This window comes from Chrysochloris asiatica, unplaced genomic scaffold (assembly GCF_000296735.1).
Source record: "Chrysochloris asiatica unplaced genomic scaffold, ChrAsi1.0 scaffold00066, whole genome shotgun sequence".
In the NCBI taxonomy this organism is placed as follows: Eukaryota; Metazoa; Chordata; class Mammalia; order Afrosoricida; family Chrysochloridae; genus Chrysochloris; species Chrysochloris asiatica.
In genome coordinates, this window is record NW_006408584.1 from 16,872,997 (window position 1) to 16,890,329 (window position 17,333).

Genomic DNA, 17,333 nt, shown 5'->3' on the forward strand with positions numbered 1-17,333 from the left:
TACACAAAAACACTTAGGCATATATAATCATTTAAACAACCTCCTGGCTGCCAGCACACAACCTTTCTCTTTCCATGAGTCTAGTGTCCTTAGCTGCACTATCTCTCCATATCATTATCTCTGCCTCCATCTTTGGTATCACTGCTTCTCTGGTTAGGATCCCACAATCCACTCATGCTCTTCTCCCTTGACTTTCCTAGGGACCTCTGTTCCTGGACTGTAAGATTAACTATTACCCCCTTTATGTTACAAAACGTCTACCTTTACAGTTGTGACAATTACAATTGGTCATGATAACAATAACTCTCTATTGAATCATAAGACTCTTATTCCCCATCTCCTTTCACCAGACCTGTCTAGACAAGATGAAAACTATTCACTGGAGATTCTACCTTCTCCTGCAAACTCTGAAACTAAACTCCTGCTTGAAAACTTGTAAGCCAGCCACTTAGTCCCTTTATAGCACCCCCCTACACACACACACACCAGTTTAGGTAGCCAATGTCTAATTTGCATGTCCCTATGAACCCTGTATCCACCACTCGTCCGTCAGTTTGTCATACTGCGGTGGCTTGTGAGTTGCTGTGGTTCTGGAAGCTCTGCCACAGATATTTTAAACACCAGCAGGGTCACCCATGGTGGACAGGTTTCAGATGAGCTTCCAGACAAAGAAAGACTAGGAAGAAGGATTGACAAACTACTTCCGAATATTTAGTCACTGAAAACCATATGAATAGTAGAGAAACACTGTCAAATATAGTGCTGGAAAATGAGCACCTCAGGTTGGAAGGCACTCAAAATGTGACTGGGGAAGAGCTGCCTCCTCAAAGTAGAGTTGACCGTGATGACACGAATGGAGTAAAGCCTGTGGGACCTTCATTTGCTGATGGGGCACAACTCAAAATGAAGAGAAACAGCTGTAAACATACATTAGTAATCAGAACAACAACAAAAAAAAAATCAGAACTCGACTAGAGGAAGATAAAACAATAAAAATTTTTTAATAAAGGAAAAGCAGGGTAAATTGCTATAATTTGATGAACCTGACCTATACTCAAGGAGGTTGTAACTCTAAATATCAACAGAGAGGGAAGGAGTCTTCACATCAAGTATCGATGCTATCCCCTCTGTACACAGGATAGATAGGGTCAGGCAAATTAGACACTGGCTACCTAAAATGAGGGGCCAATAAAGGCATGAAGTGACTGGCTTACAAGGTTTCAAGAGGGAGTTTAATTTAAGAGTGCGTGGGAGAATAAAGAGTCCCCACTGAATAGTTTCATCTTGTCTAGATGGGTTTGGTTAAAAGAGCTGGGGATAAAATTCTTATGATTCAATAATGAGTAATTGTTATTATGACTAATTGCAACTGTCACAATTGTAAAGGTAGAAGTTTTGTTAACAAAAATGGATGATCAGTTAATCTAACAGTCCAGAAACAAAGGACCCTAGGACCATCAAGGGAGGAAAACACAAGCAGAATGTGGGACCTTATGCAGAGAAGCAACGACACCATTGATGGAAGCACAGATGGGGACATGGAGTGTGGGAGCAGCTGAGGACTCTAGATTCATGGGAAGAGAGGGACTAAGAGACAGCTGCCAGGAGGCAGACTTGCAGAATGCGCCTTTTGGTGTTTAGGGAGATGTGTGAACTCCAAAGCCCATGGGCAGTGACCTAGCCACTGGTGTCTGAAGTGGGGGGAGAGTGTGCGTGAACTCACAGACTTGCAGCTAGTACCACTTGACCTTGCTTGAATGGCTAACTGACCAGAGCACAACCAGCTGAAGATACAGAAGCTTGATACTGTGACACAAGTGTAAATTGCTAAAATTTGATGAACTGGGCCTTCGCTTATAGATGCAGTTGCTCAAAACTTCAACCAGAAAAATTCTTCATCTCAAGGAACAAACCTGTTTCCTCAGTGTACTGGGTTGATAAGGACAGGCAATCTAGACATTGGCTATCAAAAATGGGGGGTTATAAAGCTCTGATAGCATAGTGGTTACAAATCGGGCTGCGAACCTTAAGGTCAGCAGTTCGAAACTACCAGCCGCTCCGCAGAAGAAAGATGAGGCTTTCTACTCCCGTAAAGATTTACACCCTCGGAAACCCTGTACAGGGTCGCTATGGGTTAGAACCGACTCGACGGCACTTAACAACAACAAAGGCATGAAGTGGATGGCCTACAAGCTTTCATGAGTGTGCTTAGTTTCAGAATGAGGGGGTAAGTAGAATCCCCACTGAATAGTTTTTCTCTTTTCCAGATGGATCTGGTGAAAAGGGGTGGGGCAAGATGCTGAAAGGATTATATGATTCAATTATAGTAATCATAAGCAGGATTGTGATTGTTACAAATGTAACTGTCGAAGATGTGTAACTAAAAGGGGGAGTGGTTAAATCTTTCATTTCAGGAACAGGTAATCTCAGGACCATAAAGAAGAAAGAGCATGTGTGGAGCATGAGATCCTACCCAGAAAAGAGCTAACAGAAGAAACAGTGGCAGAGGCAATGGTATGGATGGAAAGAGCAGTAGCAAGCCCTAGGCCCATGGACTGAGTAAGGTAGGAGGCTGGCTTGCAGAATATACCCTTAGGACATTTAAATGAATATATATTTTTTGTTTTGTAGGTATAGAAATATTTTTGCTTTATTCATTTGTGAAATATAAGATGTAAAAGGGAAGCCACAGGGAAGAAGCAGGATAGCTGTTGTTGCAGGAAGAGGATTGTAATCACTGAGAAAAAAACAAGGTATACATACAATTTATTGAAAGTAAAGCTGATGATCTTGTCTGTTAACCTTCACTCAATTCACAATAAGAAGTTAAAAAAAAGAAGACTCATTTTTCTATGAAAAATATGAATTTAAATAAATGTGGATCCAAGTTTATGTCTCAGGAATAATCAAAAAAGAGTTTGACAACTGCTCCTGCTGATTGCAGTTTTGGCGAAATAAGATCTGTTTCAAAAAATATTTATAAAATGAATGCTTGAAAGAAGGAAGTTGTGGCTTTAATGTGGTTGAGTCAGGAGTTTCCAAGAACAAAGGGTCTCAAACCAAACAATTCTCTTCTCAACATTTTACCAAAGGTGGTGGTGGCAGTGGTTTGGGGTAACTAGAAAAAACAACAACAACCATCACCCCTTGCCAGCGACTTGATTCCGAGACATGGGAACTAGTAAGAAAACAAGAAAAAAAAAATAAACAAAAAGCAAGCCAACAGTTAGCTCTTCCTTATACTTAGAGAATCAGAAAGATATATAAAAGGACAAAGACAGAAACAGCTATTCCCCCATCATTGTCTTAAGTGAGCTGTACTAAGCTCTTGAATAACTGTTTAATTACACAGCTTTTTTAACACAAATAATTTTAATAAATCAAATAAAACCTGAGAGAGAAGCTCCCAATGACCTTGCGGAAGGGAAGTGACCATAATTCATGATGCTTACCAGCCCTGCATCTCCTGGAAGGTAATTCTGCTACTTGGTGCCATCGTTCTTCTTTAAAATCATAGCATTCCACACTTCGGATAGCCTTTGGGGCTTGGCCTCCAACCACGACCATCAACTGGAAGGGCAGAAAAGTAAGTACTTGAAGGAATGACTATTGCAAATTTAGGAATGTAAAACATCCTACAAAGACACTGGTGTGAAGAGTGTTACGGTGAAGATGGTAGGGTGTGCTGGGAAAACAACCACCTAATCAACATTTAATAAACATCAACAAAAGGGGCACATGTTAGAACTAAAATTCTATTATCTAGCACATTTAGTCATAAATAAGGATGTCAGAAACTAAAATAAGTTTCTGATCCTTCAAGCAAAAGCAGAATTTAAGCCAAAAAACAGCAGGCAATCAGCACTGGCAAGGCTGCAGTATGTCATAGTGCTTGCTATGTACTAGATCCTGGCTTTGCAATGACCAGAGATCAAATCTCCACAAACTAGGAGAGCAGGTACAAACGCAATTTATATTAGTGGGTAGGTGAAGTGAAAAGGACAGTAAGGTATTAAAAGAAAGATGTAAGAAATGGACAATACACCTATTGAAAAGGAGGAGTGACTGAATGGGAGTTCACAAGAAAGCAGAGATTCCTCTATCTCAAGAGACTTCCCTTGAAGCCCTATAAATAAAATAATCTAATTGAAGATAACAGAAATCATACTGAACAAACGCACAGTAGTCTGGTGCTAAGAATAAATTAGATCTATATGTGTTACCAATTTATCTCAAACCAACAATCATTTATTAAGTGTCTATCATCTCTCTGTGTACAGAACAGTGCTAGGTGTTGTACTTAAGAAATAAAAGGTATGTTATCGACCCTCCCAGAATTTATAAATCCCACTTAAAAGACAAGATGCAGGAAGCAATTCAAGAACAATATGCAGTTATACATAATCAAAAATGCTATATTAGTATTTCATAACATGGGAAGTTGCCATAATTTAGTTAAAAGCTTCCTGGATGGGGGAGGAAGCTAATCCAAGGACTTGACGGATGAATGAAATTTGTACACAAGTGTGTTTATCTTTTTACTGGGTGCATATGGACACTTCCTGGAAACAATGAAAACATAATATGTCAAATCAGAACATAAATGTTAATAGTGTCTCTTGTGAAAAACCTGTAAAGAATGGCAAGGATCTTGGGGAAAAGATGAATGGATGATAGGAAAAACAGATGTCAAAAAGAAAAAAAATCAAAACAAACAGAACATGGAATAACTTATACAAACAAAACAGGGAGGTTTGCAAACCTAGCTAAGCAATGACCTACCTGTATTTAGTTAGAACTATAAAGATGGGTACATAGTAAACATGCTTCTTGAATCAGAGAAAAATCCCAAGTTTCCCCCCAAAAATTCTATTTTAGTAATTTAGTAAATGGGGCATAGAAGGAATACTAAAGATCTTAAAAAGAAGTTTGAATATAGACCAAATATGTTATTTCTTAGGTCTGAATTCTTTTACAGGAATAATGGGATGCATTAACAAAGAAAACCCTCAAGTACCCATCCTTCCATTAAGAAAGGGAAAGAAAAGGGAAGGGTTTAAGGTTGTAAAATCACAATGGTAAGCACAGATCAATGTTGTACTTAGGGGTTTATGTGTGATCTGTATTCAACACTTCCGTCCAGCAGATTCAGATGATAGTTGAACCAAGCCTTGGGATAATGTATCTTATGGTGATCAATGAAACCAAAAATCTCAGAAGAGAAACATTAAAAAAAAAAAGAGAAAGAATACTGATTTATAAATCTCACAATTTTCAAAGCACGAATCTCATGGTTCCATGTAAAAGTTCATTTTTGCACACTGAGGATGGAATGAAAATGTGTGTCCAAATACAGAGAATGGCAATGATATCTGTCCTTTTCTCACCCAACAAGGGCAAAATGGGATAGGCATTTGGAACTTCAGGAATTAAGTATAGCAAGGACAAGAAGGAATATACAACAGAAGTAGAGGAAAGCAAGGATATTTGTATGAGATAGACTATGCTAAAAAAACAGAAAGACCCACTGTGTGGCTACCATTAAAAGAGCTGCTCTAAACTTTGACATCCAATTCTTTGTAAAAAGCTATCTGATCTCATTTGAGAAACACCATATTAATTTTTCTAAGATAAAGGATCTAGAAAAGTGGATAGACCTTTTGTATGGAAAACTTAAATGTAACATATTTGAAATGGACAAAGAGTAATGAGTTAAGCAAATACAAGAGGCAGAATTCTTGCCTTCGTGTATCTCATGTGCAGTTTGGGTGTTACTATGATGCTTATCAGCAGGTGTTAAGCAAAGCCTCCAGACTAAGATGAAGTAGGAAGAAAAGTCTGTTGATACACTTCTGAAAACACGTGAAAGCCCTACGGATCAAAACAGTCCAATAACACTGGGCATGGAGTCGCCATGAGTTGGGGACCAACTCAATGGCAGCTAACACAACATACTGAAATGTAAACCAAGTGCATTCTAAGTAGGTAACTAAGAATGAAGGACAGTTTAATTTCTCATGCTTACATAGTTCACACTCGGTTCATTTCAGTTTCTTCACCTATTATATAATGATTTAAAACTGCCTTCTGAAAAAATCAAGTTTCATGATTTTCCAATTGGAAATTTCAATATGCATACTAGGTAAAAATCTAAGAATATATGTTGTTGTTGTTATGTGCACAGAAATATTAGCATTTGCAAAAATACAGACTTCAAAGAGAAAGAAACTAATACTAAAGTATAGTTTTTCATCATGATGCTTTAATCCAAAGGTACCTTACATAATCCCAATATTGAAAATGCAAAACTAATATCTGAGCTATAAAAAAAATCATTAATGCAAATTAATTCATAGAATCATAATAAAAAAGTATTGTCACTGCTATGGTAGAAACATGATATAAAAACCTTAAAATACTTTCCTCAGCACACCTACTACACTTTATCCAGTTTGACTCATTGGAATAAAATGCATCATTGCTATGAAATATGTTAAGAATGAGAAATTAATCTTTCCTTCATTCTTACCTACCTACTTAGAATCAATCCTGAATATACTTCTCTGAAATGGCAAATAATATATCTGAAAGAGCATCCAACATAAGAAAGTTTGAAAAATTATGTGGGATAAATGAACTCTGAGAAGGAATCATGCAAATGGGACATGCAAAGTCAAAGCAACAGAGTTGCTCATTGTTCACTAGGTCTGCTGCCCCTCCTTACTAACCATTCTGACAGAGCAGAATAAAAGAGAACCTTCATGAATCAGTACAGGATTACAAAAAGCAAAAACAAAAAAGTTGAAGAATCAAGAGACCTAAAAACAAAACACTGTCTGAAAGGCCATTTGAAGGTCACAACCAGAGACGCCCAGAAACAACGTTAACTGAACAGATGACCCAACCATACAAAAAAGAAGGAACAAAACACTTGATAGAATTTTATCAAGAACTTTTTAGAAGGGTTTAAAAATGGCATGTTTATTCCGGAAATTAGATGTAAATTAGTTTTTACTCTAAAGGTCTACAAAAAAGCTAGTTATAGCAAAGCAAACGATGTAAGAAGAATAATACAAGTATTTTTTTTTTCTTTAACAAATATTTAATGCCTTAAAAGTATTAGAGATAAAACAAACTATTTAGAAATAAGTTGGAAAGATCAGCACAAAATAAATGCTAACTATAAGTTGGCCAAGACTCTGGACATCTTTTTTATCAGTCTAATTTTTTATAAGAACAAAAGCTGACACCAAATAAAATGGACAAATATGAAGTAATGAAGACTTATAAAGATGACTACTTATAAAAGCAGGTAAAAGGGTATTTGGAAAATGTAAACATTTATAAAATCAGCAGACCCAAGATGGCATGCATACTAAGGTGTTAAGGGAACTAGCTAATGTACTTACTGAGCCACTTACAATTATTTTTGAAAAATCTTGGAGAACTGAGGAGAGATCAGAAAATTTAAAAAAGGCAAATACCAATTTTTAAAACAGGGTAGGACGTGAATGCCTTGATAAATGACAATATTTCTCAGTAAGAATTTAGAATATTTTGAGAAAATGTTCATACCTCTAGAGGTCAACAAAATGAGAACAGGCAGGAGCATGTTATAAAAATCATGCCAAATATGAATCCATTTGATAATGAATCTCACTGGATGCTTTATGCCAAGTTACTTATTCTTGGCTTTGATAACAATCAATCACATGGACTGAAACATTCTACAAACAGACCGTGTCAGTGGGCATTTCTAATAAGCTGTCACCAGAGTCTGGAAGGCACACTCTAAATTAAAATATTTACTAAGGATCTAGAAAAAACAGCAAATAGCATATTAGCAAAATCTGCAATTTATTCTAAATTGAGAACTGTTGTTAACATTGAACAAAACAGGAAAACAATACCAATATAGATTTGAAACAAATATGTAGACTCCAAAAATGAAGCTTGGAAAAAATGTTAAATAAAAGTATAAAAGTGAAAGGAGTTAAAAGACACATTCAATAAAAAGGATAAAGAACAATAGTTAAAAATGAAAGATACAAGAAAACAATGGAATCCGATTCTTATTTTTTAATCCATCATTGCCCCAAATAGACATAAAAGTGAAAAATAAGTAAATAAATGAAAGCATTGTAAAATCATTCTGGTAAGACCATACACATACACAAAGTAGTACTTGAAATGTTGGTAGTCTACTACTTATAGTAGATGCAAACAGAGCTGAAGGAAATTGCAAAGAGATAAAGAAATGAGGGGTTATTTTGAAAGAGCAATAAATCAGTAAAACATGAATGGCTTTAACTAAAAAGACAAAGGTGGGACAGAAAACTTTACACAGGAAAATATGAATGCTGGAGATATGAAAAGACATATAGGAAATCTATGCTGAAATGGCTACATATGATACGTGGGTAAACCCATTCATATGATGAATGGAACAACCTATTTTATTATTCATAGTTCTAATACGTAATTCTGTGAACCACTAGGTTTCCAGTTAGATACACACCTAAATTAACAGAGAAACCTTTCAACCTAATCTGACTTTCTTCTTTCTATTATAACTAGGGAGTCTGTGGGTTGCAAAATTGGCTAAGTGTTCAACTACTATCTGGAAGGTTGGCAGCTTGGAAATCCCTTGGAGCAATTCTATTCTGCATATATGGGGTTACCAGAGTCAAAGTGAACTCAATGACAACTTTAATTTTTATTATAAAGGGAACTGATAAAACTCTTAGGGGAGGAAAACCAGTTCTTCTCAGTTTTAGAAAAGTGACAACATACAGTTTTATAAAGACTAAATGAACTGAATAACTCCCACTGTCAGTAGACAAAATAACAGAGATTGAACTAGATTCATTACAAATAATCCCTCGGCACATTATCTGTTGCAGGTAAATTAAAATAAAGCATAAAAATTCAAGCAAGTGAAAACCGAGTTAGCTTCACTATGGGCCTTTCAAATGAAGTAACAAGTATGAACAATAGATCCTACTTTGGGAAGGTTCATGGGTGTCCTCAGTCGAGTCCGGACACTCTTCATCAATATACGCTGCTCTGTTGGCAGCAAGTGATACTTCATAGCTTCAATGAGGTAATCTTTGCAAGCACTGCTATTCTTGACCAAGGCTTCTTCTTCAACCCTCTGAAAGATGGTATCAGATATACTCCATGAGAAAACTCATATTTCATAGTAAAACTGACAAACAGAAGTAAAAAGGAATCACTTTTCTCTCTATTGTTGCTGTTAAGAGCCGTGAAGTCAGTTCTGACTCCTACTGACACGGTTTCCAAGAAGCACTTGGTAGGTTTGAACCACTGTCATTAGGGTGAGCAGTCCAGTGCTTATTCTACAGCACCACACTTTTCTCTCTAGGGCACTCTAAAAGTAACATTAATTATTACAAATGTCACTAAGAGAAAAATTACAAATTGGATATATTTGGCCTGCCGGACAAAAACACAGGTAATAATAATTGCAACAAAAATCATATTCTCCAATGTCAATAAAATATGACAAATTCTTTGGATAATGCTATATACATTTGTTTCTTACCTTTACACATTAAGCCAGAGTTGTTGTTGTTGTTGTTAAGTGCTGTCGAGTCAGTTCCGACCCATAGCCAGAGTAGGAAAACAAAATTTAGATAATGAGTACTTCAAGTGGCCTAGATAATAAAATCAGTTGCCGCTGAGTCTATTCCAACTCATGGTAGCTCTTATGTGCCAGAACACAGCTCTGCTCAATAAGGGTTTTTGTTTGTTTGTTTTTAAAGTTTTTATTATGAACTGAGTGAAAGTTTACAGGGCAGATTATCAACTTTACATTCAATAAATCATATTCTGTTACTTTGCAATGATTATATAATCTCCTCCATGTACCATCCAGTCAACAGGATTTACGTCTTTTTTTTTTTTTTTTTGATGTACACATACAAAATAGACAACACATATTTGTTTAAATATCCAAAGGGCAAACTTTGCAAAAGGCACACAGCCTTTCTCAGTCCATGGACCTAGAGTCCTCTGCTGCTCTATCTCTCCATGCCATCCTGTCTGCCACTGTCTCTGCTATTGCCACTTTTCTGGAACATGGAACATGGCCAAACTCAGTCCATGTCTTCATTACTGCATTACCTCCACTTCTACTCACAAGCAGATGAGGGCAGTCACTAGCGAGCATAGAAGCCTACTTGTGAGTTCCCTTTGAGCTCTAGTCTTAGAAGGGGTTTTACACTGATGGACTGACTTTTCTGGTCTTAATCCAAGGCAAAAAGCTTGCTTAATATATTAACATGGAAACAATCTGTTTTTTTTCCTACTGTTCTTTGTTTCAAGAACTATTTCTGATTCCTCTAGCCATTCGGGTTGGTCTACATGTCTTTTCAAGTGGGAATGTCCCACCTCAGAAGGTTCTGTGTGGGGCTCAGGATTCCACCTAAGGCCCCATACTCCACAAAGGCTGAACAAGAAGCCTATTTCCCTGGGGCAAATTCTGAATCCCTTTTAGCTAATCCAATCAGGTATAAAGGAGCTCTGGTAGAGCAGTGATTACAAGTGGGCTGCTAACCTCAAGGTCAGCAGTTCAAAACTACCAGCTGTTCCACAGGTGAAAGATGAGGCTTTCTGTTCCCATAAAAAATAACAGCCTCAGAAACAGGGTTGCTATGAGCCGGAACCAACTCCACAGCAGATAACCACCATCAGTCACTTATAGGCCGAAGACAGCCTTACAAGCTTTCGGTAATCTATTTTCCAATATTCCTTTCTATCCCACTTACATGTCTGTATTACAATAGTAGGCAGGGGAAACCAATATCCACATAACAGTCACGCATCTTAACATTATTTCCCCTCCTCCCATTCAGACTATGTCTCAATCCCTATATCATAGAGCCCTGTTGTTACAAGTTCTATGCATATATCACAATCTACTTCTTTCCCATTTAGCCTACGCTGAATATTTGGGATTTTATATGTATAGGATCATATCATCTGCAAATAAAGAAAGTTTTACCTCTTCTCTGCCAATGAGGATGCCTTTTATCTCTCTTTCATGCCTTACAGCTCTGGTAAAACTTCCAATACAATATTGAATAGGAGTGTGATAAAGGGCATCCTTGTCTGGTTCCTGTTCACAAATGGAAGGCTTTCAGTTTCGCTCCATTGAGAGTGCATTTGTCCGCTGGTTTTGTATATATGCTCTTAATTATAGACGCATAATTCTTCAATTCTTACTTTGTTGAGTGATTTTATGAGGAAATGGTGTTGGATTTTGTCAAATGCCTCCTTTTTTTATTTATGTGTTGAATTACGTTGATTATTTTTCTAATATTGAACCATCTTTACATCCCTGGTATCAATCCCACATGCTTCCTAAAATATATTAGGAAGTATTCCATTCTTTTCTATATTCTAGAATAGTTTGAGTAGAACTGGTGTCAGCTCTTCTTTGAATCTTTGATAAAATTCACCAGTAAAGCAATCTAGGCCTGGACTTTTTTTGGTTGGGAGTTTTTAAATGACCTGATCAATTTCTTCTTTTGTTTCAAGTCTGTTCAAGTTTTCTACTTCACTGTGTGAGTTTAGGTGATTTTGTTTTTCAAAAATTTATCTACTCTAGATTTTCAAATTTGTTGGAGTATAATGCTTTATAGTATTGTTATTATCCTTTTTATTTCCACTGGCTCTGTCGTGATGTCACCCATGTAGTTTCTTATACATGTTATCTGTGTCTCCTCCCTCTTATTTTTTCTATGAAAAGATAGCCATTGGCAAATCTAACAAAAATGGCTTCATGTCTTGATTTTTTTCTATAGCTTGTTTTCTATCTCATTTATTTCTGTTCTAATCTTGGTGTGGCATTGCAGGGTAATGCAATAAACCAGAAGGTCAACTTGAGCCACAGGTCAGTGGTTCAGACCCACCAGCCATTTTCCTCGAATCTTATACAGAGTCGCTATGGATTAGAACCAACTTTATGGCACTAATCAACAACAACAATGGATTAACTGCTGTCAATATGTTTTTTGTTTTTCTGTGGTGCTGCTGATTTCTTTCTTCTGTATGCTTTCTGTGCTGAGTTCATGTTTTCGTGTGTGCTTTTTGCCAAATTTTTCATAGTTTTAATGCTTCCATAATCATCTTGGACATTCCCTTTCTTGATATGATATGGAGATGTATTAAGTTTCTTTGAGGTTATCCTTGTTGTTATTGTTAGATGCCATCGAGTCAGTACCGACCCATAGTGACCTTATACACAGCAAAACGAAACACTGCCCGAACCTGGGCCACCCTCACTACCGTTGCCACGCTTGAGTCCATAGATGATGCCACTTGGCCAGTCCATCTCATTGGGGGTCTTCCTCTTTTTCTCTGACCCTCCACCTTACCAAACATGATATCCTTCTCCAGCGACTGCTCCCTCCTGACAATATGTCCGAAGTATGAGACATGAAGTTTGGTCATCTTGGCCACTAAGGAGCACTCTGGCTGCACTTCTTCCAAAACGGATATATTGGTTCTTTTGGCAGTCCATGGCACTTTCAATATTCTCCTCCAACACCATAACTCAACTGCATCAATTCTCCTACAGTCTTCCTTATTCACTGTCCAGCTTTCACATGCATATGAGGTTATTGAAAATACCATGGCTTGGGTCAGGCACATCTTAGTCCTCAAACTGACATCTTTGCTCTTCAACACTTTAAAAAGGTCTTGTGCAGCAGATTTGACTAAGGCAATACGACGTTTGATTTCTTGACTGCTGCTTCCGTGAGTGTTGATAGTTGATCCAAGAAGAATGGAGTCCTTGACAACTTCAATCTTTTCTCCATTGGTAAGAATGCTGTTTACTGGTCCAGTGGTGAGAATTTTTGTCTTCTTGACATTGAGATGTAAGTCTATACTGAAGGCTGTGCTCTTCGATCTTCATCAGTAAATATTTTAAGTCCTCTTCATCTTCAGCAAGCAAGGTTGTATCATCTGCATATCGCAGGTTGTTAATGAGTCTTCCTCCAATCCTGATGCCATGTTTTTTCTTCATATGACCCAGCTTCTCGGGAATGGTGAAAGAATACAACCTTGTCACATACCTTTTTGAATTTTAAAACATTCAGTGTTCCCATGCTCTGTTCGAACAACTGCTTCTTGGTTCAGGTACAGATTCCTCATGAGCACAATTAAGTGTTCCAGAATACTCATACTTCGCAATGTTGTCCATAGCTTGTCATGATTCACACAATCGAAAGCCTTTGCGTAGTCAATAAAGCACAGGTAAACATCTTTCTGATATTGAGGTTACCCTATATTTTATTAAGTTCTTCCTCTTTTTATTACAATCTGTTTTATTCTAAAATCCACCTGACCTTCTCACTTCCTGAATCCGTTACTATACTTTTCCCTTCTTTCGCTCTGTAGATGTCCTGATCATAGACTGACCTCTCACATCCCCTAATTTCATTCTTGTAGTTTTGTTCTGCTCTGAACTCTTTCATTTCTGGATTGTGTTCTGGTCGTGTTGTCACATATGTCAATCTCTGGTTTGGTTCTCAGTCCAAAGAACTCCTGTAAGTATGTTTGGAGCACTGGTTTTGTTGTTGTTGTTAGGTGCCATCGATTCAGTACTGACCCATAACGACCTTATCCTGGGACAACCTCACTATTGTTGCCACACTTGAGTCCACCGATGCTGCCAGAGCACTGGTTTAGCCTTCACAAAATCTCTTAATTTCTGTTTATCCTGAAATGTAATGCTTTCACCATCATATTTGACTGACAGCTTTGCTGGGCATATGATTCTTGGTTGGCAGATCTTTCTTTCAAAGTTTTTTATGTATCGCCCCATTGTCTTGTCTGCACGGTTTCTACTGAGAAATCAAAGCTTAAATTATTGGTTTTGCTTCTTTTTTCCTTAGCTCCTTTCAGAATTCTCTCTTTGCCTTTGATTTTGGAGAGTTTATTATGATATATCTTGGTGGGTTTCTTTTTGAGTGTATCCTGCCTAGGGTTTGTTTAGCTGATTGAATGCTTTTCTTCTCTTCCTATTAGATGTTAGGGAAATTTTTTCCAACAGCTCTTCAACGATCTCTTCTGTGGTTTTCTTTGTCTCATACTGTTCTGGAATTCCTTAGGTTATTCCTTTCAATGTTGTTCCACATGAATCTTAGGCTTTCTTCAGGTTTTTACATTTTTATTTCTGCTTGTTCTTCTATATTAGCAGCATTGATTTGTCTTCAAAAGCTGGCTGATTCTGGCTTTTACACCTTCATTTCCACTCCTTTGTCCTTTCGTGTATTGTTCATTTCTGATATTTTAGCATTAATCATGTGGACCTCTTTTTGCAGGTTTTGTATCAAATGCTGTATCTATTTTGTTTGATTGTTTCTGTAGAACTTTTCAGACTTCTTCCTTTATTTTCCTTGATACTTCTGTGGAACATTTGGATGTACCTCAGTATCATTCTCTTAATTTCCCTTTCAGACAATTCCCAAGTCTCTTTGCCTCTAATGCCATTCCTAGCTCTTTTTATTGGTAGTTTGTTTGAGCTACTCTGTCTTGTTTCTGCATGTGAGCTGAAATTTTCTGCATCTTTTTACATATTGTGGTGTTGTTAAACATGTATTAATTAGATGAATATACTCCTGTGGTGCTGTGGGTAAATGTGCTAGGCTGTAAAATTGTTTTAACCACAGGTCGGCAGTTCAAGCTCATCAGCTGCTCCTTGAAAGCCCTATACAGGGTCGCTATGGGTCAGAAGTGTCTCGACTCGATGGCACTTAACAATCATGGTATATTCTTAAGCACTCTTCAATTGCCTCCTGGTAGGTGTGATCAGGAGTTGGGCTTCTGATCACACTTACCACTAATTCAGAGTTTTTAGCAGGTGTTGGTTGTAGATGTTGCTCTAGTATATAGCAGCTGTTAGTGGCTCTTGCCTTAAGGAACTCTGGTAGCATAGTGGTTACTAATCAGGCTGTGAGCCTCAGTGTCAGCAGTTCGAAACTACAAGCTGTTCCACGCAGGAGAAAGATGAGGCTTTCTGCTCCCGTAAAGATTTGCAGCCTCCTAAACCATGTACAGGGTCGCTATGAGTTGGAACCGACTCCACGGCACAAAACAACAACAAGTGGCTCTTGCCCTACTGGTGGGCTTTTAGAGGATGCAACTATAGCTTGGCTGTATGGCTGCAGTTGCTATCTCATGTCAGGTGAGGCACAAAGAGAAAACACTCCCACAAGATAGGACTAAAAATCCAAGAGAATTATATATATGAAGCTGGGGACCACCCACCCCCCCACCCCCCCCAAAAAAGGATAAAAATTAAAAAAAGAAAAACTGTGGGAAAATATTAGTTAATTCTTTAGTACAACCTAATAGACTCTTGCCATCAAAGCTGAATGAGAAATTCTATGATGTTCCCACTATGCCAATGTGATCTGACCCAGGTCTGCCTTTTCCCCCTTCAAATCCATATAGCTGTTTCTCATAGTGAGAATCAACCCAGGACTTCTCAGCTCTGCTCTAGAAGACACTCCTGGATCCATTTCTTTCCGTTTTTCTGTTCAGTTTCTTCCTGGTTTTTCATTTTTGATAGTGGTGTATTAAAATCTCCCACTATTATTGCTGTTGTTATATGCCCTTGAATCAGTTCCAACTCATAGCGTGCCTATATACAGTTTCCAAGAAGCAGCTGGTGAGCTTGAACCATCAACCCGGTGGTTCAAATCCACTGTGCAGTGCAGTGCACTAACCCGCAGCACCACATTTCTTTCTTCAATTCTATCAGGGTTTGATTTATGCATTTTGGGGGCTCTTTTTTAGGAGCATAGGTATGATTATTTTTAAAATGACCCTTTAAATCATGAGATAATGTCCTTCTTTGTCTCTTATGCTTGTTTTTGCCTTAAAGTTTACTTTATCAGAGATTAATATTGCCAGTCATGCTCATTTTTAATTAAAATTAGCTTGATATATTTTTGCCATCCTTTAATTTTAGTCTATTTTTTGTCTTTGTGTGTATCCTTAAGGTTTTTGATGGTTAAAATTTCAGAAGTAGATTGTCAAGTCTTTCTTCTGAGGTTCCTCGGAGTGAATTCCTACTTTCAACATTTGGTTAGCAATCAAGCACACTAACTATTTGCACTACCCAGGGAATCCTACTTGTGGTACAATAAATGTATTTAATACGTCTCTTCGAGCATGGTCTTTGTAACACCTACCAAACAGTTGGGTGTGACCATGCAAACAGGGTGTAGGGGATTCTAACGTGAGGACTGGTTTGTTTTGCTATTCTGCTAGGTTCAAAACACACATCAAAGGACCATCAAGTGGGAAGAACCAATAATGGAGCACCAGGTCCCTGCACAGATTAGCAGCAACATGGAGAAACAGAGCAGCTGTAGGTTTTCAAACCCATGGACCAAGTAAAGCTGAGTGCCTTTGGACAGGAGCCTGACTTACAAAATACTTCTTTGGGGTATATTTATAAACTGGCTAAAGAAACTCTGTAACTCTTGCCCAAGCAGGGAAGAGGTTAAGTCAGGGGCCACGTGGCTGAGAGGTTGACGATAAAAGCAAGGTGTTCTTGCAGTATGGCAAAGAAGAGGCATTCCTGATTGGAAAGTTGCTGCATGCTGGGTTGTTTCTGACACTGTATTATACCCTGTTCACTTCCTTAATAAGCCCCATCATCATGAATATTACCTAGGAGTTCTGTGTGGCCATTCCAATGGATTACTGAACTCAGATGTCAACCAGAGAGTGCTGTGGGAAGGAGAGTTGGTGTCAGAAGAGGGCAAAGAAGGTTGAAGGGCTCAGACTATGTCTGACCTCTGCCTCACTGGACTCAGCCTTGGGCTGATTTTGAGTTTGATTCTCCTTCCCTATTGTGAAGAGAGAGGAAGTCAGACATGGCCTCAATGCCATTTTTGTACTACCGAAGATACTTTTTTTGAACACAAGAACACAATCAAAATCTCCAAGAAAAAAGATTCGAAGTATTTAAAAATAATGTTTCTACACTTAAAAAAGTATCATTCTTGGGTCTGGGAGCAGCGAGGCCTGAGACAGAGACAAAGAGGATGACGTGAAGAGATGGAGGGGCTGGGGACAAGGGATCCAGAGAGGGAGAGGGGCTGTGTGCTGAAGACCGTGAGGGGAGGGCGGGCGGGATTTCAGCGTATACCCTTTGGTTGGGTGATGATACATGGACAGGATGGTAACTATGGTAATGAGACGACATATGATGGAATGAATGTAAAACTAATGTTCCCCTATAGTGTAGACTATCACACAATACACAATAAAACATTAAAAAAAAAAAA

General features: G+C 38.0%; 1 protein-coding gene across 1 annotated transcript in view; it reads right to left on the bottom strand.

Moving 5' to 3' along the window:
* KLHL2 (kelch-like family member 2) overlaps positions 1-17,333 on the bottom strand; it is a 174,619-nt gene that overhangs the window by 43,226 nt on the left and 114,060 nt on the right. Inside the window, exons 8-9 of the mRNA XM_006864541.1 lie at positions 9,005-9,154; positions 3,453-3,570 (exon numbers count right to left, since the gene is read on the bottom strand). Of these exons, the coding sequence (XP_006864603.1) occupies positions 3,453-3,570; positions 9,005-9,154 (268 nt within the window). The remainder of the gene's footprint in view (positions 1-3,452; positions 3,571-9,004; positions 9,155-17,333) is intronic.